The 25,593-nt window shown below is 43.3% G+C and overlaps 1 protein-coding gene across 7 annotated transcripts in view; it reads left to right on the top strand.

The window, feature by feature from the left end:
* Positions 1–25,593, top strand: part of LOC147022899 (volume-regulated anion channel subunit LRRC8A-like) — a 46,985-nt gene that overhangs the window by 9,717 nt on the left and 11,675 nt on the right. For 3 of the 7 annotated variants that reach the window (XM_085887845.1, XM_085887839.1, XM_085887841.1), the window contains 5 exons: positions 7,820–7,957; positions 13,385–13,522; positions 13,867–14,187; positions 18,730–19,125; positions 21,028–21,102. In XM_085887845.1, coding sequence (XP_085743971.1) covers positions 13,385–13,522; positions 13,867–14,187; positions 18,730–19,125; positions 21,028–21,102 — 930 coding nt within the window. In that variant the 5' untranslated portion in view covers positions 7,820–7,957. Of the gene's footprint in view, positions 1–4,460; positions 4,535–7,819; positions 7,958–13,384; positions 13,657–13,866; positions 14,188–18,729; positions 19,126–21,027; positions 21,103–25,593 lie in introns of all 7 variants that reach the window. The other 4 variants (XM_085887840.1, XM_085887844.1, XM_085887843.1 and 1 more) reach the window with 4 other exon arrangements.

The following is a 25,593-nucleotide window of genomic DNA, read 5'->3' on the forward strand; positions in this document are numbered from 1 at the left end:
TCGGAGCGGTGACCCATCCAGGATTGTGCCCAATAGCCAAGGAGACTGCTTAAGGAGCGCCAACACTCTGCACAGAGTATGATCCCAATGGATGGATGGATGGAGATAGGGTAATGACGGGTGGAGTAAAGTTCAGTTGTGGAAATGGGTAACGACCATCAGGTGGTGATGGTGTAGCAGACTTGAAATTCTGACGAAATGTTATTTTTGTGTATGTGACAGATTTTCAGATCTTCAAAACATAGGTTTGTTGAAGCTCCTAATGACATGGTGGTGAAAATGCACTGTTAATAATTATTTGGGCTGGCAGGATGGCCTGGAGGTATGCACACTTGCTTCTGAGCTCACTTACCTGGGTTTGAATCCCTACCCATCTATAAATTGCCATTCCAGTGTTTCACAGGCAGGGTGATTCATCATTGTGTGTGCCTTCCCTTGGATGGACGTTAAACTGGGTGTCCCATCTGCCAGCAGTCATTGGTGGACGTTATAGATCGCATGGTGTCCTTCATGAAGAGTGGGTGAACTATCGGCGGAAACATGGCCAAATTACAAATTCCTGTCCAAACTACTGCTCTGAAGGCAATGGTAAACCACCCAGTCTAACCCTTGCTAAGTAAATGCTTCAGCAGCACCGAAGCACTGTTATGCTCTGTAACAGAGTAGAGGACATTAGAAAATAATTATTAATTCAATTGAAAAGTTCTCTACTTCAGTTTGCGGAGGTTTTTCACTCTTCATGTACCATAGCCTGATCATTCAATTTTCACCTTGAGCACAAATTAATATTGAGTTGTACCATGATTTGCTTTAATCACACGTTTGACACGCAAATGGCCTGGACTCTACGGAATGCTCGAAAGGTCTCCTGATGGACGTTAATATATTGAATCATTAATATTTCAAACAAATGCCACAGTCAGGTAGACGATCTTAATGATGAATGCTATTTTGGTGCATCCCAAAGATACTCGATTGGATTTTGCTTTGAGTAATGCATTTGCCATTGAAGATGCTTGACGTCTGTAATGCTTTTCGAAGCATCTCTTGACCATTTTGCCACACTTGATAGACCAGAAACACCCACTCCCGATGGGACTGGCCAGTGGTCATATTGTTATCGTTATTATTATTATTACGGTTGTTGTTAATGTAATATTGGAAGTGGCCTTAGAAAAAACGCCACGATAACATGTAACAACGTTCAACTGCTGTGTTTGCACCTGAACATTGTGTTTCCAAGGCAGAAAAAGGAAGTAAATCCTGGGAATTCTTCCAGATGTTTTGTAGCTGAGTCAAAACCCACATAGGCGAAGGCCTCTTACTTGTGATGCAATTGAGGGATCTGAAGCATCACTCGTAATTCCCTCTCCCACCACCACCTGAAGCAGCGCTACACCGTACACATTTACATAGATATTTTCGTTGCTCCCACTTTAGGAACCTGTGGGGGGGGGGGGCAAATTAAGTATATGCAACCTTTATCTTATGACTTTCAGTCCCCCTGGCAAGTTTATTTGAGACTGGATAAGTAACGGCTGAAGGCATCAGCAATAGACACACAGATGCCAAATTGCGTATTTTAGTATGATGATTGATTTTTAAAATGATCTATAAAATATAAATTGGCTAATATAAGGATGGTGGTGAGAGGCTCGTGGGGGGTGGGATGGGGGTGGCAGTATTGAAGGTATGGGAAGGATATTTCAAGGAGCTGTTGAACCAGTCAGGAAGCAACGGCGAATTGGAGCTTCGTGTTATGTAGAGAGGAAAGTGGAATTGGTGGAGATCATGGAGGAGGAGGTGCAGACAGCATTGTAGAGATGAAGATGTAAGGCATTGATGAGGTACATACAGAGATTCTACTTGCAGTGGAAGAAGAGGTTGTTGTATGTATGTATGAGAGAGGGTTTGCTTATGGAAGATTGCAGGACTACTAATTGTACCGATATGGAAGAGAAAAGGTGATGTTGAAGATCCGGGGAAGTACAGAGACATTACTTCTCCCAAGTCGTGTTATGAAGGTACTGGGGAGGAGGATAAGGAAGATTGTGGAGATGGAGATTGGTGAAGAGCAACAGGTGTTTAGAAAGGGTAGGTAGACAACCTCCAACCTCTTCTCCACCAACGAAGCTCAAATTCGCCACCACCAATTGGTGGAGAAGAGGTTGGAGGTGCAAGGTGAAATGGCTTTGGGATTTATGAACCCAGAGAAGGCTCATGAGACTGTCCCACGAGAGATGGTGATTGTGACGCTGAGATGAATGAAATTGCCAGAGGCAGAAGTTAGGTTGATGGAAAGGAATGTACAAGGGACTGAAAGGAGGTGTTCAGCATGACCATCACTTTGAGGCAGGGAAGCGCTCTCAGCCCACTCGTGTTCATCATGGTAATGGAGCTGGTAAGCAGGAGGGTAATCATGAAAGGTATTCTGAGCAGGGTTTTGTATGTAGATGATCTGGTTGTCATGGCAGAGAGTAGATGGGGCGATGCAGGAAGTACTGTGGGAGTGGAAGAAAGCATGGTTTGAAGATAGGTATGGAGAAGACCGAAGTGATGTGGGTTAGGCAGCAGGGAAAATAAATGAATATCACATTAGAGGGGAGGATGATCAGACAGGGGAATAGGTTTGAGTATCTGTGGGGGGGGGGGTAGGGGGGGTGGGACAGTGAACGGGGATGGTAGATCGGAGGCAGGGTTGCGGAAGATTATTCAGGTGGGGCGAACGCATGGATGAGAGTTGAGGGATTCATGGCAGACATAAAAATATCAAAGCAATTGAAAGGGAAAGTTCTGATTTCTTGTGTAATGTTGTCCTACCTTTACAGTCTGTAGAGGACGGCACTGACAGACAACGACAGAGGTTGCAGGTCTGCGAGAACAATTTGTTCAGGATTGTGGGAGTGAAGAGGGTTGATAGAAGGAGGATGAATTCATTGAGGAAGGAGATTAGTTACAAGCCAGCTGAAGTTGGCTTGTCATGTGTTGCGGATGGAGGAATAGAAAATGGCAAAGAAAGTGGATTGGTTGAGGGAGCGAGGCAGGAGGAAAAATTTGACCCACAGCTGAGATGGGAATATTGTGCGAGGAGGGATATCAATAAGGTTGGGGGTGGTTAGCTGGGGACAGAGGGCAGTGTAGGAGTACCGTAGTCAAGCCAGGGTGGAAGATTGGTACCACTGGACATCACCCCTTATAAGGAGAAGATTGTCATTTTGAAAGAACCCTTCAATATTAAGTCACTTGCCTCTGTGTTGTCTAGTCTTGGTTCAAATCTTAACCCAGCTTTATACTGTCATCTCAGGGTTGTGCATGTGTGTGCCATCCCTCGGACAGACCTCAGACTGGATGTCCTGTCAGCCAGCATATTGCTACACATTAAAGACTCTTTCCTGAAGATTCGGTCAGTTATCGCTGGCATCCTGAACAAATTACAAATTCCTGCTCAAATGTGCTGGGGGCACTGCATCAGTAGCACAGCGGCACCACAGTAATGAAGCAACCCGTGGCCTGAATTCAGAATTGAATCCCAGTCCAATATGCTTTCACTAACAACTATAATTGTGACATCATTGTGTTGGATTTTGTTCTTTCATTTGAGCAATACAAAACTGGCACTCGCTCTCTGGTATTCAACAACAATTGAATCACCCGTGATGCACCGGAAGAAGACTCGTGCTTTGGAATCGCACCGCCAGCAGCAATTTGAGGTCTGAGTTTGGCGACATACAAAAGGACACGAACATGTGCCACATCACATTCCTCTTATTATATTTGCATTTCAGAATACTGATGCTCTTCAAAAGAGCTTTTATGTTTACAGAGGAAACAAATCTCCGATGTTTCCATCACTCGAGCCATACTTGGGTAAGCGGTTTATGGAATTTTCTTGCAGTAGAATGCCTTTGTTCAATTTCTTGTGCGTAATGGTTGAAGACAGCGGCAGGCTGTGTTAAGGTATTGGCTTGACGATCCTGTTTAAGCTGTACTTTTTTTTTTTTTTTTTTTGCCCTGTCAATTATTACCTGCTTGCTGTTCCCCCACCCCACCCCACCCCTTAATATAGTGATTGCTTTCCTTTAACTTTGCTATTGCTCATAAACTTTGACGATCGATATCCTTTGAGAGCCGAGCAATGTAACTCATTTGATCCGAGCCGTCTGCTTAACCATCACCTGCTGAGCATTCTGTTTGACTTCTGGTCTGTGTTGCAGTAATCTTGTTCCAATGGTTTCACCAAACTCTTGGAAATGCATTTCGGATCGGTTTCCACAATGATTAAGTTTCTTAGTGGTAGTTCTACATCGGTATCATAGCTTTGCAGGGAAGGTTGTAGAAAACTTATTTTTATTATTATGATATTATTAATGCCCTTCTCTGAGTCCGTATCGAGCTCGTTTGGACGTTTAAACGCCACTATGTCCCTAATGAGTCGCAAACTTTTGTCTTTTCCTGGATAGACGATTGGGAAATTAAGAGCTGCTGAGAAGTGGACGAGGCTGTCCACCATGATAAAATGCGCTTCAAAGATGAGGTTAGTGTTTGGAATTTTGTTTAAAACTGCCAGCAACACCAAATGTTGAATACTCTTGAGTGACTACTTTGGTGTACTCTACTCCATTTGGCTTTAATTGTGGGATAGCTCGTAAGTTAATAAGAAAGAAAAGTAACGCACAAAATGGAGACCGTGGTATAATGGTTATAGAGCATTTGTTCAAGAACTTCTGATCCCTCGGTGGTCCGATTCTAACCCGGGTTGAGTCCGATCAAAGACTTTTAAAATGATAAATGCTGATTCCTCCTTGAAACTCAACATTTAGATGATAAGAGCATAGACAAACACATGAGTTGGCATCCCTTGGGGAGGAGGAAATTCCTTCTTAAAGAAATGCGTGCGATGAGAAAAGCGGAGCCATCGTCGTGATGTCGCTGGTACCCAGAGTGCTCCGGGAAGTTACGGCACTTCCAGCAAGGTGTGCGTGCGTGCGCGCTCCGCTACAAGCCTTGGATACTGTATATAGAAAAAGCATTCAACATTTTAGCACAATGTGAAAAGGAGTTTTTATTTTGGGTTAAATGCTGGAGGCTTGTAGCATGGTATTGTGTACACTTCTCCTAAATGAGGAGAAAGCTTAGAAATTGAACCCAGTTTTAATAAGATAAACAATCTTAATGTTATACTAGCCGAAACCCTGTCACAGATGGATGCTTCAGAGTTGAAGGTTGACTATTGCCACGATGTGCGATGCACTCTTACAGGTACGAAGTTTCTTTCAGTCCAGGTCACAGTACCGAGAAAAACGTGACGCGACCGCTCGGAGGAGCACAAAATTGGTCCTTCAGTATTAATATATAGATAATGCCCAAGTGTGTGCTTTCAGAAAATGTATACTTTGCTCTGGGTCCTATGGATATAGTTGCTTACAAAGCATGTTTTTTTATCCAAACACAGGTGATCAAAAATGTTAGTAAGTACGTAACAAATTGCGTTTACCAAGCTGCTACAAAATTACTGGTAGCTACAAGCTTGATTTTATAACCTTAGAATAAGTTTACCAAGATGGCCCTATGATATAAAAATCAATACCAAAGGCCAGTTTGTGTTCAGTATACAGACCATCAAAGGTCGTTAGGAAGTACGTAACGTTTTTAAGAAATCTGCACTTTTAAACCTAAGATGTTAGTTTGGTCAGAGCTTTGACCCTGTCAGAGCAATAGAAAGAGGAAGAATTAAGCTCTGCCCAAATAGATCCTGAATCCCCATGATGTTGGCTAACAAATGATATGCAAAACTTAATCATACAATGACTTTCATTTTTTTGGTCCTCCGTGTCCTAAATGTGTACATAATACCTTGCTACAAGCCTGGAGTATTTGTGTTACCTCCACTACTGAAGGTGGATGGAAGTTATGTTTTCACCCCTCTGTCCATCTGTTGGGTCACTGAAATAGGTGACCCTTCTTGTCAGTAATTCTATCTGTTTGTTTGGATGTTTGTTCGTTTGTCATCAGCATAATTGGTAGTAAACGTGGGCGTATTTTGACCAAACTCGGGTGGTAGGTACATCTTATGACCTAGTGCTTTGGAAATTGTGATGGTTGCGAGGGACGCTTTGGTTCCCTAGCAACAACCGAAAAACCTTCAAAATCGGTACCGTTCACACAAAATCAATTCCGAAAGCCATTATCCCACGTCGGGTTATGAAATTTGGCACGAATGATCTACAGGTGATGCTCTATCAAATATATTCTGTTTTTTGTGATATATGGAATAGTTTACCCGCAGCGCCCCCTACAATTAGGGTTTGCGTGAAAATTGAAGGCCCCCTAGCGACCAGGTGAGTGCATCGATACGAATTAAACTTTGCAGGTTCATGGTACTCGATGAGTACTAAAACTTTGCCTCAGGACATATTGACCGATTTCACTTAGGTCAGGGGTCAAAGGTCAATTAGTGCAAAAATCGATAATATGTGAGAGCTGGAGGTGCCTTCCCGCCAAATGCTACTCCTCCTCGGGTTATGGTCGGATGGTCATGAAAATTCACACTAATCGTCTGGAATACATTGTGCACAAACAATGGAGCCAGATTTTCAATTTAGATCTTTGTTCACCCACAGCACCCCCTCGAACTTTGGGGATTTCCGATTTCAAACCGCATTTTCGGTACTTTTCATTCAAATGGATACCGAGTAGTTATCAGGAGATGGAACTGGATGAGATTTGATATGCATAATGTTAAGGTGATTCCCTATCCGCTATATGACATCCATTTTGCTCTATATCTTATATTTTCCATGCTCAGCGACCCTTCGCCGCCTACCGGCTTGTCTGTCTGTCTGTTTGTCTGTCTGTGAGGAGGATATCTCAAAGTTGTGGACAGATCCGGATGAAATTTTGTGGGCAGGTTGGGTGTGTGATAAGGATGAACTGATTCGATTGTGGTGAAGATCTGGATCCAGATGCGAGAATTGTTTTTTTTAAGTGATTCCTCACCATTGAGTGATTGGGCTGAAACAATATATAGTATGATATCCAAAAAGTTATGGACAGATTCAGAAGAAACTTGGTGGATGAGTTTGTTAGGTGACAAGTAAAAGCTGATTAAATTTTAGTTAAGGTCTGTATCCAGATCCGGCCTATTGGTGGATACAAACATAAACTGTTCAGCCTGGTGGAGGTATGCGCTCTACCGATTGCCAATCTAGTTTTTGTATGCTATCCTGCTGTATATAATATGGGACATCTTTGAATGTACATAATCTATGAACGTGTGTCCATGTCATCTGATAATTATAAAATCAAAAACGGCTTGGCCAATCTCCACCAAATTTTGCATATGTGCTGTGGGTACCCAAGATTAGTTCATGGGCACAAAATGATTCCACCGGCGAGAATGGAAAGATGACTTTCAATTTTCACCTGTACATGGAGAATAGTGCAAGCGGTTTCACCATTGCTGTACGGAGGGGGTATATTGAGGGAGGGGAAACGATGCCAATTCTGAAAACAAATTCCCTCCTGGAAGGAGTGGATATTACTAGTTAAATAAATCTATAATGATCGCATTTGGGCAGAACCATTTTCAAAAGTTAGCCTGAAGGATTTACTAACTAATGATGGCATGCACATTTTGTGTAATCTTGATTTGATCTCATGCCATGTTTCGGGCTCACCACATGAGGCTTTTAAGGACTTCGGGTTAGTCAGATTGTCATGAACCAATAGCGTGTGCTTGACAGGAATTTTGGCTTGGGTACCAGTTCAATGATCTCCTCTTTCATCACGTTTTATGTGATTATTAACATTCACATTGCAGACCTAACAGGCAGCTCAACTCCCTCTTCAGAAGATGGCATGCTCCGTGAAGCAGTGCCCCCTACTGACAGTGCAACAGATGGCGGTTTGATTCACGGCAGTCGAATCAAACTAAAACACAACACCTGACAGCTAAGAGGTGAGGATATTGTTGTTGAGTCTCTTTCCACGTGTCTCAAAGTATGCTGGATCACCTCCATGACTTACTATCTCATTGACAGGTCATTTTAAATTGTTGTTGAAGCTTATAAATGGCCAGAAACCTCTGTGTCAATCTAAAGTGCAAAGGGGTTCTATTAAGATGCAGTACATTTTGAGTGGTTTTGTGTTGAACAAGACTGGTTTACTTGGTGTTGTGGAAAAAATGCCTGAAACTATGTTTTTATATCCCGAAGGCATAATGAAAAAGTGTAAGACCAGTTTATAAGTTGAATAATGTTGGTTCTTACATACGTGCATGCATATTGTTGTAGCTGGCGGGTCATTCCCAGTGACCTGGTACAAATCCGGGCAGGCTGCATCAAAGCGGCCGCAGTTCCCGACTTATTCATTGCCCCCAGCTGGATCACGTATCTCGCCACAAAACCGTGTTGGTGGGACCACCGAGTCGGTAGAGATGCTGCATCAATCTGTGCCATGCGCCTGATGTCCTTATTGATGGCCGAGCGGAGCTGGTGAGGCGCACGACACGGTCTTGTTCTGGGTGTTGGTCACCCGCATCCAATCGGTCCTTTAACGGATGTGCCAAATGCAGTAGCGATCATGACCACCCAAATTCACCCAGAGACCAAGTTTATTAACCTCTGCCATCGAAGATCGGAGGTTACTGTTTTCACCCCTTTCTGTTTGTTTGTTTGTTTGTCAACAGTATTACGGAAAAAACTCCTCGACGGATTTCGAAGAAACTTGGTGGGGGGGGGTTAGGTATGGTCCAAGGATCATGCCATTAAATTTTGGACTTGGTCCCCCCCCCCCCAAAAAAAAAATTGTTAGAGAAAAAATATATATATTTTTTTGCATTTCTACATGTTTTAAGTGATTTCCAGCCCCCCCAAAAAAATTGTTACCCCCCCCCAAAAATATTGTTAGAATTTTTTATTTTTTTGCATTTCTACATGTTTTAAGTGATTTCCACCCCCCCCCAAAAAAAAATGTTGGAGAAAAGAACTATAACTGTCAGCACTGTTGACATCATATTTAATGAATAAGATATAAGGTTCACTTGAGTTACCCAGCAGTATTGGCGGCGGAGGTTTTGCACTCTCCCGAGTGCTCCCCCTCTTTAACCTCCGCCATCGAAGATCGGAGGTTACTGTTTTCACCCCTTTCTGTTTGTTTGTTTGTTTGTTTGTGAACAGTATTACGGAAAAAACTCCTCGACGGATTTCGACGAAACTTGGTGGGGGAGTTAGGTATGGTCCAAGGATCATGCCATTCAATTTTGGACTTGGTCCCCCCCCCAAAAAAAAATTGTTAGAGAAAAAAATATTATTTTATTTTTGCATTTCTACATGTTTTAAGTGATTTCCAACCCCCCCCCCCAAAAAAAAATTGTTCGAATATTTTTTTTTTTGCATGTCTACATGTTTTAAGTGATTTCCAACCCCCCCCCCCCAAAAAAAAATTGTTAGATAAAATGTTTTTTCACATTTCTACATGTTTTAAGTGATTTCCAACTCCCCCCCCCCCCCCCAAAAAAAATGTTGGAGAAAAGAACTATAACCGTCAGCTCTGTTGACATTTAATGAATAAGATATAAGGTTCACTTGAGTGACCCAGCAGTATTGGCGGCGGAGGTTTTGCACTCTCCCGAGTGCTCCCCCTCTAGTTTAATAATGCATTGGCACACGAGGTGGGGACACAAAAAGGAGGCAAATAATTAATTTATGATACAAACCCTCTTAACCCACCACTGAATATCGTGCCCACAAAACCAAACAAACAAATAGGAATGTTAATTATCTAACTTGAAGGCCTTCAGACTCACAGCACAGGAGATAGACCAGAGAGGTGACAAGTTGGAAATTCCCTGGCTGTGCCTGGTGGGATACAGCAGGAACCAATCCAGAGTGGCAAAGAAGCCAGTCATGTCCTTGCATCAGAACGGCCAGCTGTGTGCACAGCCCGTTATGAGAGAGGAGAAGCGATGTTTGGCAGGATGAGTGGAGGTGTGGCGCCGCACAGTAGCTTGAGCAGACTTCACACAGCCTCTCCAAGGGTCGGTCCCAGGCATCTGCTCCTTCCCCCCTCCCCCCCTCATCCCTTGCTGCACATTATTTTATATTGGCTGTCACCATACTTTTAGCTGTGATGTAATACACCCCTCCCCACTTGCTCACCATTGGCTGAGGGTCCTGTTTGATGGGCAGAGGACCACCCCCCCCCTTGTCACCCGGATGGTCCTCTCCCTTGCCATAGACAGGACTGCCATGCTGTTTCCTGCCTTAACTGCTGCTTCAAGGCTGTACAAGATTCTCTCAAGAACATGAAAGATAGATTACAGAGGACGGAACATTAAATAGGGGGTTCAATGGGGTGGCAGTTTTTAGACACATTCGGGAGGGTGAACGACATCTGTCTATACATAAAATGGCACATGTCAGATATCATGACTGCATCACCTCACGCTTATTGTCCCACACCCCTCTGACAAGGTCGGAGATGGGGGCATTAAAACGAGCTCCGTCTGACTGAACGACTGATCATCCGTCCATGTACATTTGTGTACATGGTATTTCAAGAACCGTTGAACATTTATCTTTCATATTGCAGATATCTATTCCTCATGACATTATCCCAAGTTTATCAGATCACGGCTGTGATTAGCTGAATTATGTTGCCATGGCAACCATCTTGGTAACCTGGCTTGTGTACATGATATTTAAAACTCCTTTCAATGTTTAGCTTTCATATGACACAGATCTATTCCTCATACCACCTAAAAGGTGGGGGGGAGGGGGGCAGAGTATTAGCTCCTTATTCTAAGACATTCACTATATGAAATAACTAAACTATGTTGAGCAAAGTTAACCCCTACAAGTCATTTCCAAAACAATATCGATACTACAAAAGGAGTGTCCATCTGTCCATCTGGGTTCCACCCGTTGGTTGGACAGTTCACCTGACTCCACCCACAATTTCTTTACGATGGCCACCATTTTGGTGCTTGCTGTGATGCGAAGTCGGACATCTTCGAAGCTGTCAAACTCACAATCGCTATGCCCTCCATACAAGTTTTCCCTTCAATGTAAAACGAACAAAGCGACAGTCAAAATGATTTTGAGCCCATTGGTGTCACGGGCCTTGTGAAGATGAGCCTCAGCGATCGAGACAGCGTTCCGGTGTTTATACACCTCCCGAATAACTACATGGCATTCTCTCAAGCAGTGATTTTTTTTTTTTTTACTGCGAAGGTTGTGCAGGTCCTTGTTATTTCTGACCATTTTCTCTTAAAATTGTGAGTTGGACAGGCGAGCATGATGGATTGATAGCATGATAGGGGAGTGGAAACCATCAAATATTCAATGTGAGAATGCCCATTTGCTTTTATGAGTGGGAGGATAGTGAGTGAGGCTGGGAGGTGGGGGTTTGAGTAAAGATGGGACAGATTTGGGTGGGGGAGGGGGTTGATGAGTTGTCAGAATTGCATGCGCAAGTTTACTCACAGTGTGTGTGTGTTGTTGGTTGTTATCTTTATATGCGGGTTTCAGATGGTGGAACAGAGCCCCCACAGGTGTCAAAGTATCCACCTTCGTGTGTGTGCATGCAAGTTGCTCTTGGCTGCTATCTGCACACGTGGGTGGGTTTCAGGAGATAGAACAGAGACCTACTGTGTATGTGTGACTGCCTGGATGCAACTGATGTTGAGGATCTTCTGATGTAGGTAATCTATTGATGTGGATCTGTGAGCGAGGTTGTGGATCCGCTGTGTGTGTGTGTGTGTGTGTGTGTGTGTGTGTGTGTGTGTGTGTGTGTGTGTGTGTGTGTGTGTGTGTGTGTGTGTGTGTGTGTGTGTGTGTGTGTGTGTGTGTGTGTGTGTGTGTGTGTGTGTGTTTTTTTTTTTTGATGCAATTACCCTCCATGTAATGTGCTAGTGTATAGAGGGAGCCATGTCTGTGTGTTTGGAATGCTTTTTCTCACCAAAGAAGAAAAAAAAAATTGAACTTTGTTTTGTCTGGAATTGAATCGCATCTGCGAGTGTGCGTGTCAGCTACTTTAACAATTCAACCACAGCAACCCTTACACAATAAGCACTAATAATTTTTAATTTTTAATATCAAGAGCACGGCTTCACACGGCACTGGGAGATGTTTAACACTCAACGTTGTTTATCGCGAGATCATTAAACCAACTGTTGCGATCGTCCCCAGTGTTTTCTATCAAACCTAAACTCTGTCCGCCCCCTATCTTCCCTTCTCTTTTATCTTCCCCTTTTAACCACTTACCAACTACTCCACAGTCCACACTATCCCTGAGAGGGAAGACGTTTGTTTGCTTGTGCATTGTACAGTGGAGCTGTACTAAACACACTCCTCTTCCTGCTTCCTCTCCCTCCCATCCGTAAGGTTTAGAAACTTTTGATACTATTGTTTAAAAACTAATCATAACACATGGCAACATAGATTTCTGTTTAATAAGAGGTATAGTATGTTGTACTTCGAGAGCTTGTTTGTTGTGATTTGTGCAATAAAAATTGGATATTGCACCAATATAAACCTTGCTTTTATAATCTTAAGTGTTGCATGAAAATGTGTCAACATCTTATTAGCTGCACGCATCTGTCACCATTGTACCAACTTCTGAGGATTTTTTTAAAAACAACAAAAATAACGTTTTTCAACAAATGTAAGAAAGTACAAGTCAAAAGTAACACGGGCATGACGGGAAGAGTTCCAGGTCTCCAAAAGACCATTCCAATGGGTGTTGATGGTTCCAGTCAAAGGTGAATAGACTTGAGATTATTTTATAGCCTTGTTAATTCACAGCCATCATTGCACTTGATGTGCTTCATTACGTCATCACACGATACCATAAAGTGTGTGTGTGTGTGTGTGTGTGTGTGTGTGTGTGTGTGTGTGTGTGTGTGTGTGTGTGTGTGTGTGTGTGTGTGTGTGTGTGTGTGTGTGTGTGTGCGCACTCAAGAAAAACATTGAAAACTCTTGTGGGAAAAAGGTTTTATTTTGTTTCTATGAAATTGGATTCCTAGTTGTCTGGACTTGTCACCATAAGCAAGCCACAACTGAAACTTGTATAAAGTACAAAGAATATCTCCGACGCTTGAGTAACGATACTCCTATGCTTGAACTCTGAGGCCTCGTAGCTTCCGACTCAAAGTGTATGTATGAAAATTGACTGATGCTTTGTCCCTTGCGAGATCCTCGCTTCACATTCTGATACCAACTAAGGAGATTGCAACCAACATGAGCTGTCGTAATATCAATTGCATCAGGATGGTGTTTTTTTGTTTGTTTGTTTTTGATAATCGCATGTAAATCCGAGTCTGCAGTTTGAGTTAACTATCCCTTTAATCTACGACGTATTCTCTTCTTGTCTGTGTTCATGAAAGATGCTGGCTGTGACCGAGCTCCTGTACTTCTCCGAGTCTCGACCAGCATATCGAGTGCTCAAGCCCTGGTGGGATGTGTGTACGGAGCAACTCGCCCTCGCCCTACTTTTCATCGCCGTCTTTTCCGGCACCCTTCAGGTGCTTTTCACCAAACTCTTTTCTGTCCTTCAAATGCGCCCCTCACCCATTCCCTTCTCCCTGTACCCACTTGGATGCTGTTCTACATCACACTCTCCATCATCTGCCATCTCTTTGCAAGGCTATTGTCTTCGGTAAGCACTGATAAACGCTGAAGCACACCTTTGCACCGGAGTACCTTTTGTATGTTCTGGAACACCGAGGCCCTGATCCCGATGTGGTTTCTTGCATTCTCTTGGCACCCATTTTCATTGCTACTGAATTTTCCATTTCTAAGTTTATAATGTTGTTATTGTTGTTATTTTTAGCATTCTTGCAAATCCTCCCATGTCTCCCATGCCTAGGTAACCCAGGACAAAATGATCTGCCTGCCCTGTCTCCATGCCTGCAACTGTTCGTGCCTTGCTTCGCCACCTCCGTGCCCTCCTGTCAGCCGCACGACTAACCACAGCCCAGGCCACAATCTTTCTGCCCTTTGTCCCAAACCAAGTCCTGGTCTGCAGACATCACTTGATCGACATCAATATTATTACGTCGACTCGGTCTGTTATGAACGACAGTTGCACTGGTTCCCGAAGTATTTTCCCTACCTCGTGCTGCTGCATACGCTGCTCTTCATGTTATGCAGCACATTCTGGTTTCGCTACCCAAAGACTTGCTCCAAGGTGCGTGAATTGTGGTTGGATACTCATCTTTATTTTTATTATGAATTATTTCCATGCAATATTAGCCATTTATGTAAATTTGGCAGATTTCATGTTTTTGGTGAGGTAATGTTCTCTTTTACGTACTTTTGAGTTATTTGTGATGTTTTTTGCTAATGCACTTGTTTACCATCTTCATATTAACGATTCGGAGTGTGAGGAGTGTGCGGTGATGTGGGGGATGTAGATAAACGAAGAGACATGGGTTGTTTTTTGACCGCACTGCAATCTTTTCCTCTTTCCTTTATATCCCATACATGCTCCTTCTCACCCTCCATATTTTCCTTTGTTCTGAAATGCTCCTTTTACCAATGTGGGAGTTGGGGGAGGGGCATCAAATTTTTTGGGGAATACTCGCATATTGTTGAAAGCGTGGGGGCCACTGGTGCTGTATAAGTGTCATGGAAATTGTCACTGTTTTTGTGCTGCTGGCACCACTTTGGCAGGAAAGATTATGTATCCATCCCTGTGATGCCATGGATAGTATGGTTACAAAGATCTACAGCTGCATGGTGTCCTGTAAGCCTGTGTTTACCTATTTAACCTTCCTTGCTTTTTATGATTGACCCCTACCAGTCCTCCAATCTAAATTCCGCTCCATTCCCACGAAGCTGCTTGGATCTGGTTGAGCCGGCACGGAATTGTCGGGTTTGTTTTGCATAGTGCATGAACACGCCCTGGCTGGCGGTGCGAGACCACCTGCAGGCAAATTATAAAAGACGTGCCTACATGTGCACAGGCAGAATATGAAGGTTTTTATTTTTTCGAGAGAAGAAGACAGGGACTGAGATAAAGTCAAAGCTCCCAGTTTGCAACCGAGTGCTTGGGAGTCACTGGAGTGATGAGCCTGCCACATCCCTGTACCAGCTTGCTGCACCTGTACAACCACACTGCATTTATATCCCATTATTTTCTTCTGCTTGAAGAAAATGAGGTTTATTTTTAAGTTGCAGACCCTGATATCCTGACCTAACCTTTGTTGACTGGTCTTTCAGCTGTAGTTAAGACATGCATTTGGTGTTTGCCATATAAGGATGCGCAAGTTTACAGCAAAAATTTGTGCCCTTGTTTACAATTCGTGCCCTAATTTGGGTAAACATCCATTTTGTGTGTTGTTATTTATTATTGTTGTGACATACTTTGTACTTTGTTTCATTGTCACCAATATAGTTATTATTGAATTGTTTGTTAAATAAACCATGTGGAGATGTCCCCTCTTCTTGCAGTAGTGCTGTAAGAGCATTATGTTGTCATTACAAAAGTGTGTATTTGAGCTCTGTTGTCTGAGTCCATGCCTGGTGAGCGAAGATTCGTACACCCTGTGCACACGGCAATAATGCAACATGATTAGTGAGGGTTGGGAACCTTCCCCATTTGTGGTAATTGAGGATGTGCAAGTGATGGTATGAATATACACTGATGAGCCAAAACATTATGACCACCTCCCTAATATGCTGTTGGTCCTCCGTGTGCTGCCAAAACAGCGCCGACCCACCAAGGCATGGACTCCACAAGACCCCTGAAGGTGTCCTGTGGTATCTGGCACCAAAACATTAGCAGCAGATCCTTCAAGTCCTGTAAGTTGTGAGGTGGAGCCGCCGTAGATCGGACTTGTCGGTCCAGCACATCCCACAGATGCTCAATCGGATTGAGATATGGAGAATTTGGAGGCCAGGGCAACACCGTGAATACTTCATCATGTTCCTCAAACCATTCCCGAACAATGTGTGCAGTGTGGCAGGGCGCATTATCCTGCTGAAAAAGGCCACTGCCATCAGGGAATACCATTGCCATGAAGGGGTGTACCTGGTCTGCAAAGATGTTTAGGTAGGTGACGCGTGTCAAATTCACATCCACATGAATGGCCGAACCCAGGGTTTCCCAGCAGAACATTGCCCAGAGCATCACACTCCTTCCATCGGCTTGTCGTCTTCCCACAGTGCCTCCTGGTATCATCACTTCCCCAGGAAAACGGTGCAAATGTACACGGCCATCCACGTGATCTAAAATAAAACGGGACTCATCGAACCAGGCGACCTTCTTCCACTGCTCCAAGGTCCAGTTCCGACGCTCGCGTGCCCATTGTAGGCGCTTTCGACGGTGGACAGGGGTCATCATGGGCACTCTGACCGGTCTGTGGCTACGCAGCCACATACGCAGCAGGGTGTGATGCACTGTGGATTGTGACACATTCCTCCTGTGACATTCATTCCTCCATTCCTATTAATTATTGATTGATCAATTAAAATTTTCTGTGACGTGCCACAATAGACCTGTCTGTTCAGACCAGACGGGATAGCCTTCGTTGCCCTCGCACATCGATGAGCCTTGGATGCCCAACACCCTGTCGCCGGTATGTGGTTTGTCCCTTCTCGGACCACTGTCGGTAGGTACTCACCACTGCTGACCAGGAGCATCCCACAAGCCTTGCCGTTTCAGAGATGCTCTGACCCAGTCATCTGGCCCTAACAATGTGGCCCTTGTCAAAGTCGCTCAGGTCTTCTGCCCATTTCTCCTGCAATCCAACACATCAACTTCAAGAACTGACTGTTCACTTGCTGCCTAATGTATCCCACCCCTTGACAGGTGCCATTGTAACAAGATTATCAATGTTATTCACTTCACCTGTCAGTGGTCATAATGTTTTGGCTCATCAGTGTATGTGCATGGTCACATGGTAATACGGACCTTTTGGCATAGCAGCCACATTGTTCCACAGAACTGGTGTTTTCTTCAACAAACCTTCCTCATTATGACTATAACCCGACCAGAGTTTGAGCGAGCAGTTCTCTGGAGTGGAGTGCGGGACAGATGGAAGTTCCAGAGTGGTGCGTGCAGTCGGCTCGGGGCAGTGTGGCTAAGTGCCTGTGGTTGCAGTCGGTATTGGTAGTGGTACTTTGCCTCGGGCAGGGTTTAGGCGCAAAATAGAGCTTCGAGCCAAACGGTTTGATTTGGCCATACTGTTTAGTTGTCTTGGGGGGGCGGGGTGAGGGAGCTCATGGGTGGTTGCCATACATAATAGTCCGTACATGTTAGTGTTTAACCGATTCCCTTTTCCATTCTATTCCATACCTGCACCTTCTTATTTCCCTATTCTTGCTCTCCCTTGCATAAGTGGGGTGCATAGACGAGAAGAGGAGTGTATGGTCCGTACCCTCCTCTTCTAGTCTCCTCACTTCTCTTCCTTTTTTTATAATGTTACTTTATTCAGAAACAAACCCCCCACCCCCACACTTTTTGTATCTTTCATTTGTCGATGGTCCCACACAAGGGAGGCAGTGGAGGAAGGTAAGTCATTTTCGAAGGAAGTGGGCACACAAGGAAATGAGTTTGGAGGAATGAGCAAAGGTGAATGCAGAGAACGAACTGGAATGGCACTTGGTAGAGCGCATGGTCTCACCTCACACGCTCATTCTGAACAAAAATACCATCATTAACTGAACACATTATTATTATTATTATTATTATTATTATTATTATTATTGTTATTATTATGGCCCATATAACCGTATCATCCATGGACCCACCCTATTATGTCACAAACAGTGCATTCCCATTATCTGGAGGTTTATTAATTATTGATTGATTTTATTAGGACATTTAAAGACCACTTTTGTGCACATGAGGGCGAAATTGCATGAATGAAGATTAATGTGGAAAAAAAATTCAATCTACATTCCCCATGGCTAGTCGATCAGATGTATGAAGTTTCACATCGATATATTAATTGGTTCTGGAGAAAAAGAATTTTTTTTATTTATTTATTTACATTTTTATTTCCAAACCAATATGGCTACCAGACCACGTGACCGATGGCATCGTAAATTTAATTCTTCACTCTCATCGGGTCGTGGATCAGATATATGAAGTTTCAGATTTTTCGGATCAGGATTTCTATTCGACCAATTCTGGCTGGAAAACCACTTCACTGATGTAACGTCATCGTTATCACCCTATATACCCCACTGGCAGTTGATGGCATGTGCCAAGTTTCAATTTTTTTTCATTAAGTGGTTTTGGAGATGTCCAATTTTTTTCCCCTTTAATCCAATATGGCTGCCATAACCATGTGACCTTTGACATCAGAGTTGTCAATTTATTCTCCATGGATAGTCTCTCGGATGTTTAAAGGTTTGCATCAATCAGACAAACAGTTGCAGAGAAAAAAATTTTTTAAGCAAAAATATATCGACATGGACACAGACAGACACAGCGTTACAAGTCTCGCAACCCCTTCAGTGAGAGACTAAATCTAGACTGTGGGGTATGGGTTGTGAGTGAGGAAGTAGATTTTTGCCATCTTTCCAGACAATTTGAGATTTCCAAAGCGTCTTCTTTTTTTTTTTTATCTCACGCAACGAGATTGTGATATTTGGGAGGGGGAGAGGGGGTTGGAATGTGAACATGCTTTTTATCAAAGATGGTTGTTTACTTTCACTCTGCTGTTTTCTTGTTTCTTTCTTGTCCCCATTTTCCCCTTAATCCTTCCTCCCTCCTCAATAGATAGAACACTTCGTGACAGTTTTGGCGAAATGTTTTGATTCGCCTTGGACTAATCGTGCACTCTCTGAGACGGTGGAGGGTGGAACCGGAGCAGGATCTGGCCCTCAAGGAAACAAGGGGGTATCAGACCCCCTCCGGCCCACTCCTCACCTTGAAAGGACACCACGTCGCACCAATCCCCAAGCTTCATCTCTCTATGATGACCCTGAATCTCAGACACCGATGTTGGGACCCGGAGGGAGTGGGGGAACGACGGATCATGGGACAGGGGCAGAATGTGGGGTCAGCTCTGTGAATACAGGAAACCTAACTTCACAGAGGACTACCGGAGGCCGAGGAGAGGTGGGATCGCTGGACAAGAAGGAGACTGAACAAGCTAAAGCTCTATTTGAGAAGGTGAGAGTGCAGTCGGGGTGGGTGGAAACAAAAAAGAGGGATGGGAGCGTAATATGTGTGGCAGTATTTATATTGCTCCAGAAGTTTACCATGTGCTCTAAATTCCACAAAAATGCTCTGGATTCTGTTTGAATAATGAGTGTAATTTATCCACATGCTATGTTCTACTTCATGCTTTTGTTTTATTTAATAATTTTGCAAATGGAAATGAGCACATTTAATATAGCTTCATCAAACTTGTGTTTCAAATGATAGTCTTACAAATACATTAGTGTTACGAGCAGAGTACCCGCCATACGTGCGATCTTGTTCCAAGCGCGCAACACATTCTTCTGACACGTCCCTTTATTTGGGCGGTGTATAGGCAACAGAATACTGCCTCAATTGCTCCTGACAAAAAAATGACCCGGGTTACGTCGATGAAGCAAAAACATGCGGACTGCTTGTGTGCATGTATAACATCGTGGTTATATAACTTGGGTAATTCCAATTGCACCCCCAACCCAAAGAAAGAAAATGCCAAGATTGGTGAAATTATTTTTTCTTCTTTTTTCAAAACTTGATGTAATCAAACGAAACTTGCACAGGCACAACTTCAGGGTTCCCTCATTAATCTCTGAAAGTGTCAGCTTCCAAGGCATAATCCTCTCGGAAGAGTAGATAATACCGACATACAGAATATACTTTCCCTCCATCATTTATAGATTTTATGTGAAGATTTAGGGAGGAAGCTTGCTGGTGTCTACTATCATCTTTAGCCTCACAAACATCCCAGAACCCCTTCCACGCCCTTGTTGGTTACGTAAAGCAATGATATGGAGTCTGAATTGTAGCAGAAAATTCTACCTAAGGCTACAGAAAATCTGCAATATTTTGATGGTTGCGACTGAAAGTCATGACTTGGTTGGGTAAAAATTCCATCGTGGAAGTGTCAAGATGTTGAGCGAAACATTGATGAAGTTGCATGAACTCAGACGTACGTATGAGTTGTGGTTTTCCTTTTTTGTTGTTTGAATATTCACATGCAGAAATGCAGTGTCTGAATGAATGTTCATCGAATGAAGGTGGATGAGTTGAAAAATGGTGGTTGTAATTGGAATGCACATGGAAAATAAACGATTTCCATATTCCTGGAAGTGGAAATATTGCGAAAACTGAGCGGCTGGACGGAATGAGTTAATAACTGGTTGTTGTGTGTGGGCATGGTTTAGGGGGTTAAAAAGAAAAATTTATAGACCTCGGGATTCAGGGTCGGGGGAGGACCTCGACTGTCTCTCTGTAAATGTGCATCGTATAGTGCCATCTGGTGTAAGTGGATATTACAAATCAGGGGTCATAAAATGGGGTAATTGACTGGTTCATAAGGACTGGTTCTTCGTTTGGCATCAAAAGTAGTTGCAAAGAAGTAGTGGTATTTGAAGTCTGGTATTTTCTGGTATAGTGGTATAGTGGTATTTTGTTGTTCCAAGTCTGGTATAGTGGTATTTTCACATCAGATGTGAAAATTTATTTCTGGAACCCAAGATAAAGGTTGAATATAATTTTGCCGTCATGGTTAGTCATTTGCTTCACAGTATTATGCTTTGTGGTTCATCGATACAATAACTTGATTTTTGGTATGGGAGTGGCTGTGAGGCTCACTGGGTACTTTTTGATGAGCATTACACCAAAAAAATCCATCAGACTTTGACTCTTCATAGAATTATAACCTTGTATTTCCTGAAATGTCGAGTTTTCATACAGCGCTCAAACTATTTCCATGAACGTAAAAATGCAGTGCACATTGTCGGTGTTTTCCTGAATTTGTTGAGCACACAGGTCAAACTTGATGGACTTTGTTGTTTTTGGATTAATTTTTTTTGACAATGTGCCAAGAATGAGCTGTTTTGTGTGTGAGAGCAGGTAAGAAAATTCAGAGCACACATGGAAGACAGTGACACCATTCTCCGTCTGTACGCTCTGCAGACGTTTTTCAAGGTCTCTCAGATGCCTAGGCACTGTCCAACATTGTTTATTGTTCTTGATGATTGCTTGTCATTGTTGACCAAATGATGGGAGTTTCATGTAATGTTATTGCCATGTGACTCTGTTTTTACAAGTTGTTTGTTTTTTTTTTTGCAAACATTATACTTCTCCAAGCTTGATTTAGTTGAGTTAACTTTAAACTGTCAAACCACAATTTGTCCAAAGCAGTGTATGTAAAATGTCCCAGATAAACCAATTTTCAGGGTTAACATTTATTGCAACAGACAAATTTAACTCATCATTGGCTTCCATTATGAAGCCTCAGATTAAATTGTTTCTCTCTCTGAAAGAGTTTCTGTAGTTAAATGATTTTTATTATTTGTTTGTTTATTATCTTGCCAAAACGAAGTTTTTGCAAGATATGTTAGTCAGCTTGTATGTTTTTTTTTGTTTGTTTGTTTGTTTGTTTGTCTGTAATCACGTATAAAAAATTCTGCAGAGCACAGTTATCATTGTAAATCTTTGTAACTTCGCATATCAGAGGCCTATAGAGGTCCCTTTCAGTGCACAAAATTTTGAAGGTCAAAGGTCAAGGTCACTTTGTCGCAAATCAGGGGAGTCGACGAAACCCTTAATTTTTGAGTAATTTTGATCGGATCGTCTTCAAACTTCATGGGAATATAGTTCATGGTCTGGCGCTCAGCTGATTAATTTTTGGTGGCGATTGGCCTTGACCTTCATGGTTAGTGCCTAAGGTCAAACATATTTGGCCCCAAGGTCAAATTTTCAAGTTTTAGGAACCATATCGTGTAGTACCTCAAATGGAACACCTCGATGAGTGCTTTCTAGATATGTCAAGCTTGAGACATTATGACGTCATTTGGTGACGTTATGAGGCAAAAGCATATTTTTCGTGGTTACTCTGTAGAACGATTGTCATCGGAATCTCTCGTAGGCAGATATTCCTCAAGGAGTCGCTCCTGGTGGATAGCAGCTCTGTTCACCTCAGTGTGACCTTAAAGAAGTCACACGTGGTCACCTTTTGGCAAGATACGGGTCACCCTGCGGGTGACATTGGTTTATTTTTATTTTATTTATTATTTTTACACAGGTATTGAGGCTCTTGGGATAGCAACATTACGAGGTGCATTGCATACAGCACACTATATCAGAGGAAGAGTATTTCTTATTGCACAGTTTGTGATGGTCTTGCCTCTAAAATTTGCATTAGTGTCAAGCATTGAGTCGAGGTTATACTGACCTAGCTTATGCCAAGAAAAAGCTTGACCACCGTGACCATTAAAGGAATGAAATAAATTGCTTATGTTGCTCACCTCCCTGAATTTTTTTTATTTTTTATTGACATTGACAACCAAAAATACTTTACTTGCAATCAGGACAATGTGACATCAACTAGTTTGAAGGCCAAGCAAGTGCTTATATTAACCTTTTTTCTTGTGGAAGTGTTTGGGTTGCTGATTGCTCCCCTTCCTACATCACTCCTTTCCTCTTCTTCAATGTTTATGTAATATGGCCAGAGTAGGCATTTCAAAGGACAGGGTAAACTTCATTCTGTAATGGTGGTGGTGGTGGTGGTGGTGAAAGAAGATGGGTAGGAAGGAAAAAGACAAAGTGAAGTTTAAAGAAAGGAAAGGGCATTCAAAAACGTCATCGTGGTTTTACTTTGTCTTGCAAGTAATAATTGTGTGTGTATGTATATGTATGTATGTATGTATACATATATAATATATATATATATAGATATATATTACACACACACACACACACACACACACACACACACACACACACACACACACACACACGCACACACGCACACACGCACACACGCACACACGCACACACGCACACACGCACACACGCACACACGCACACACGCACACACGCACACACACACACACTGAATCAAATAGTCCCATCACAGCGCTTGCTGCATGACCTGCCAGCAACAAATGTCACCTGCAACGCGATTACATTGTGTCTGCCCTGCTGATCACCAGTTAGGAATATTTAATTTAACCAAAGAAGCACACTGACCCCATGACATAATGTATGCATATGATGTCAGTGTGCTTCTTTGGTTAAATGAAATATTCCTAACTGGTGATCAGCAGGGCAGACACAATGTAATTGCATTTCAGGTGACACTTGTTGCTGTCAGGTCATGCAGCAAGCGCTGCGATGGGACTCTATTTGAGCTCGACTGCCTCGTCAAGTTAGGGGGGTTTGATTCAGTGTGTGTGTGTGTGTGTGTGTGTGTGTGTGTGTGTGTGTGTGTGTGTGTGTGTGTGTGTGTGTGTGTGTGTGTGTGTGTGTGTGTGTGTGTGTGTGTGTGATTTTTTATATATATATATATATATAATTAGCGGAGTATGCTTACACATTGTAAGCAATAACGGACCGTGCTGCCCCATTGTCTCGAGTCGCTCACCTACATTTGTTTTGTTTTTCATTTATTTATTTAAATTTATGGATGCTTTTGGACGGTTCTGTAATCCCCCCCCCCCCCCCCCGGTGTATTAGCTTCAATGCGCATCGGCACACAAAATTTGAGCTTTCTGCATCGACCGGAAGGTACCAATCTTTAATTTCAGTCAGTAAGTCAGGCAGTCCATGAGTCAGTGGTTATAATGAGATATATAAATATATATTGTTACGAATTTGGAATTCCATTGCACACAACATACAGGTTCCCTTCGTCAGCTATGTTGATAAGTGCATGTTCCCGAGATAGCTCACCTTTCATTGTTTAAATGTTTTGAAATCGATTAGATGCGCTGCGGGTCGATTTTATAGTTAGGGAGCAAACAATGGATACGTCCCTCCCCCTCTTCTGTGAAGAGGAAGAAGAACCCTGCGATGACGTCAACATCTCCCTCCTACCCGTGGTTGAGCGGGGGTGGATCACGAGGGCATGAGTCATGCCGGGTGCGGGGGAGAGGGTGCAAAGGATAAAGAGGACATCTTTTCTTTATTCAAAAAGAGTCCTGTGGGAGTCCCGTGGTAGGGCTGAGTTTGTGGGAGTCCCATGGCAGAGTTCGTGGGAGTCCCGTGGCAGAGTTCGTGTGCTGAGTCCTTTGGGAGGAGTAAGCTTTTTTGCTTCGGAGAGAGCAGTCGTTCAGCCGTCGGGTCCTGCTTGGCTTGAGGCCTTCGGAAGCTTTTTTGCTTCGGCTGGCTCAGTGAGCTTCGGCTGCTGCTTTGTTTTGGAAGGAACTTGAGCCGGTTGTTCGGCTCGAGCTGCGAGTGGAGGCTTCTTCCTCTTCCTCTTGGTTCGTGGAGCTTGTCGTTCTCCATTTTGTTTCCCGGCTTGGTGCGACGTGTCGGCCTCTTCTTTGAGTTGGTTCCTCGGGGAAGCGAGGATCGGTGCCTCGTCTCTCCGGCACGTGTTGAGAAGCGCGGGAGGATTCGCGGGAGCTCGGGAAGGAACGCAGCGATTGGATCCAGCTCGCTCTCGCTGGAGCCCGGGACCGGACAAGTTGAAGACCACACGAGGTGGAAAGGTTCGAGTGAAGCTCTGAGTTTCAGCTCACCTGTCCTCCGAGCTGGAGCTCATGATTAAAGGCCTCGGCCACCGTTTCGTGTGTGTGTGTGTGTGTGTGTGTGTGTGTGTGTGTGTGTGTGTGTGTGTGTGTGTGTGTGTGTGTGTGTGTGTGTGTGTGTGTGTGTGTGTGTGTGTGTGTGTGTGTGTCTGTGGGCCCGTCTAATAAGTAGGAACTGCTGTTAAGTGTAAACGACTGTACATAATAAGTAGACGTTTGTAGTTCTTTTGTTTCTTGTATAATTGCATACGCAGGCCCCCCTAACAAACGGACGCCAAAGTTGTCAGACGGAATGAAAACCTGTCATTCTTGTTACAAAAACAGCTAAAATTGATGAAAAAGCGGCCGAAATTGAAACCAACACAGGAATTACGGTCACAATAGCAGATATAACCGAAATCAACACGTTTATTCTACACGCAAGAACAGTCGTGACGGACACAAGAACGGTCAATCCCGAAATAGAACGGTGGGGAATGGAAGCAACATCGGTTATTTCCGTCGTGAAACGGCGGAGACCGAAGCGAAAGCGATTAATTCCGGTTACCATAACGTGGAAAACATGGTGGCTTGAAAAGTTCTTGAAGTTATGGTAAGTTAACTTTAACGTAGTCTGCCTTGAATATATCATGTCTGTTAATGAAAACCCCGTTTGTGGTACGGGATATTATACAAGCAGCGATAAATGTGCCCTCTTGACTTAATGTGTGGCTGACATTTCGTGTAATTCGTGCCCCCGTGCTGCAGCGATCAGTGACGATTGATCGTTTATATTTGCAAGAGGTAAAATTTGATAGTAATAATAAATTGCAAATTCCAATAAAATAACAAAGTTATTACGAAGTAAAAACTGTAAAAAGATCCCATACACGATCCCCTATGTTGAACTGGGCATACACAACTAGCGATCCTTCACTCGGGGGCTCGAAATACAGGCAAACCA

This window comes from Eptatretus burgeri, chromosome 7, assembly GCF_056783735.1.
Source record: "Eptatretus burgeri isolate ZD-2024b chromosome 7, Ebu_testis_v1, whole genome shotgun sequence".
NCBI classification, from domain to species: Eukaryota; Metazoa; Chordata; class Myxini; order Myxiniformes; family Myxinidae; genus Eptatretus; species Eptatretus burgeri.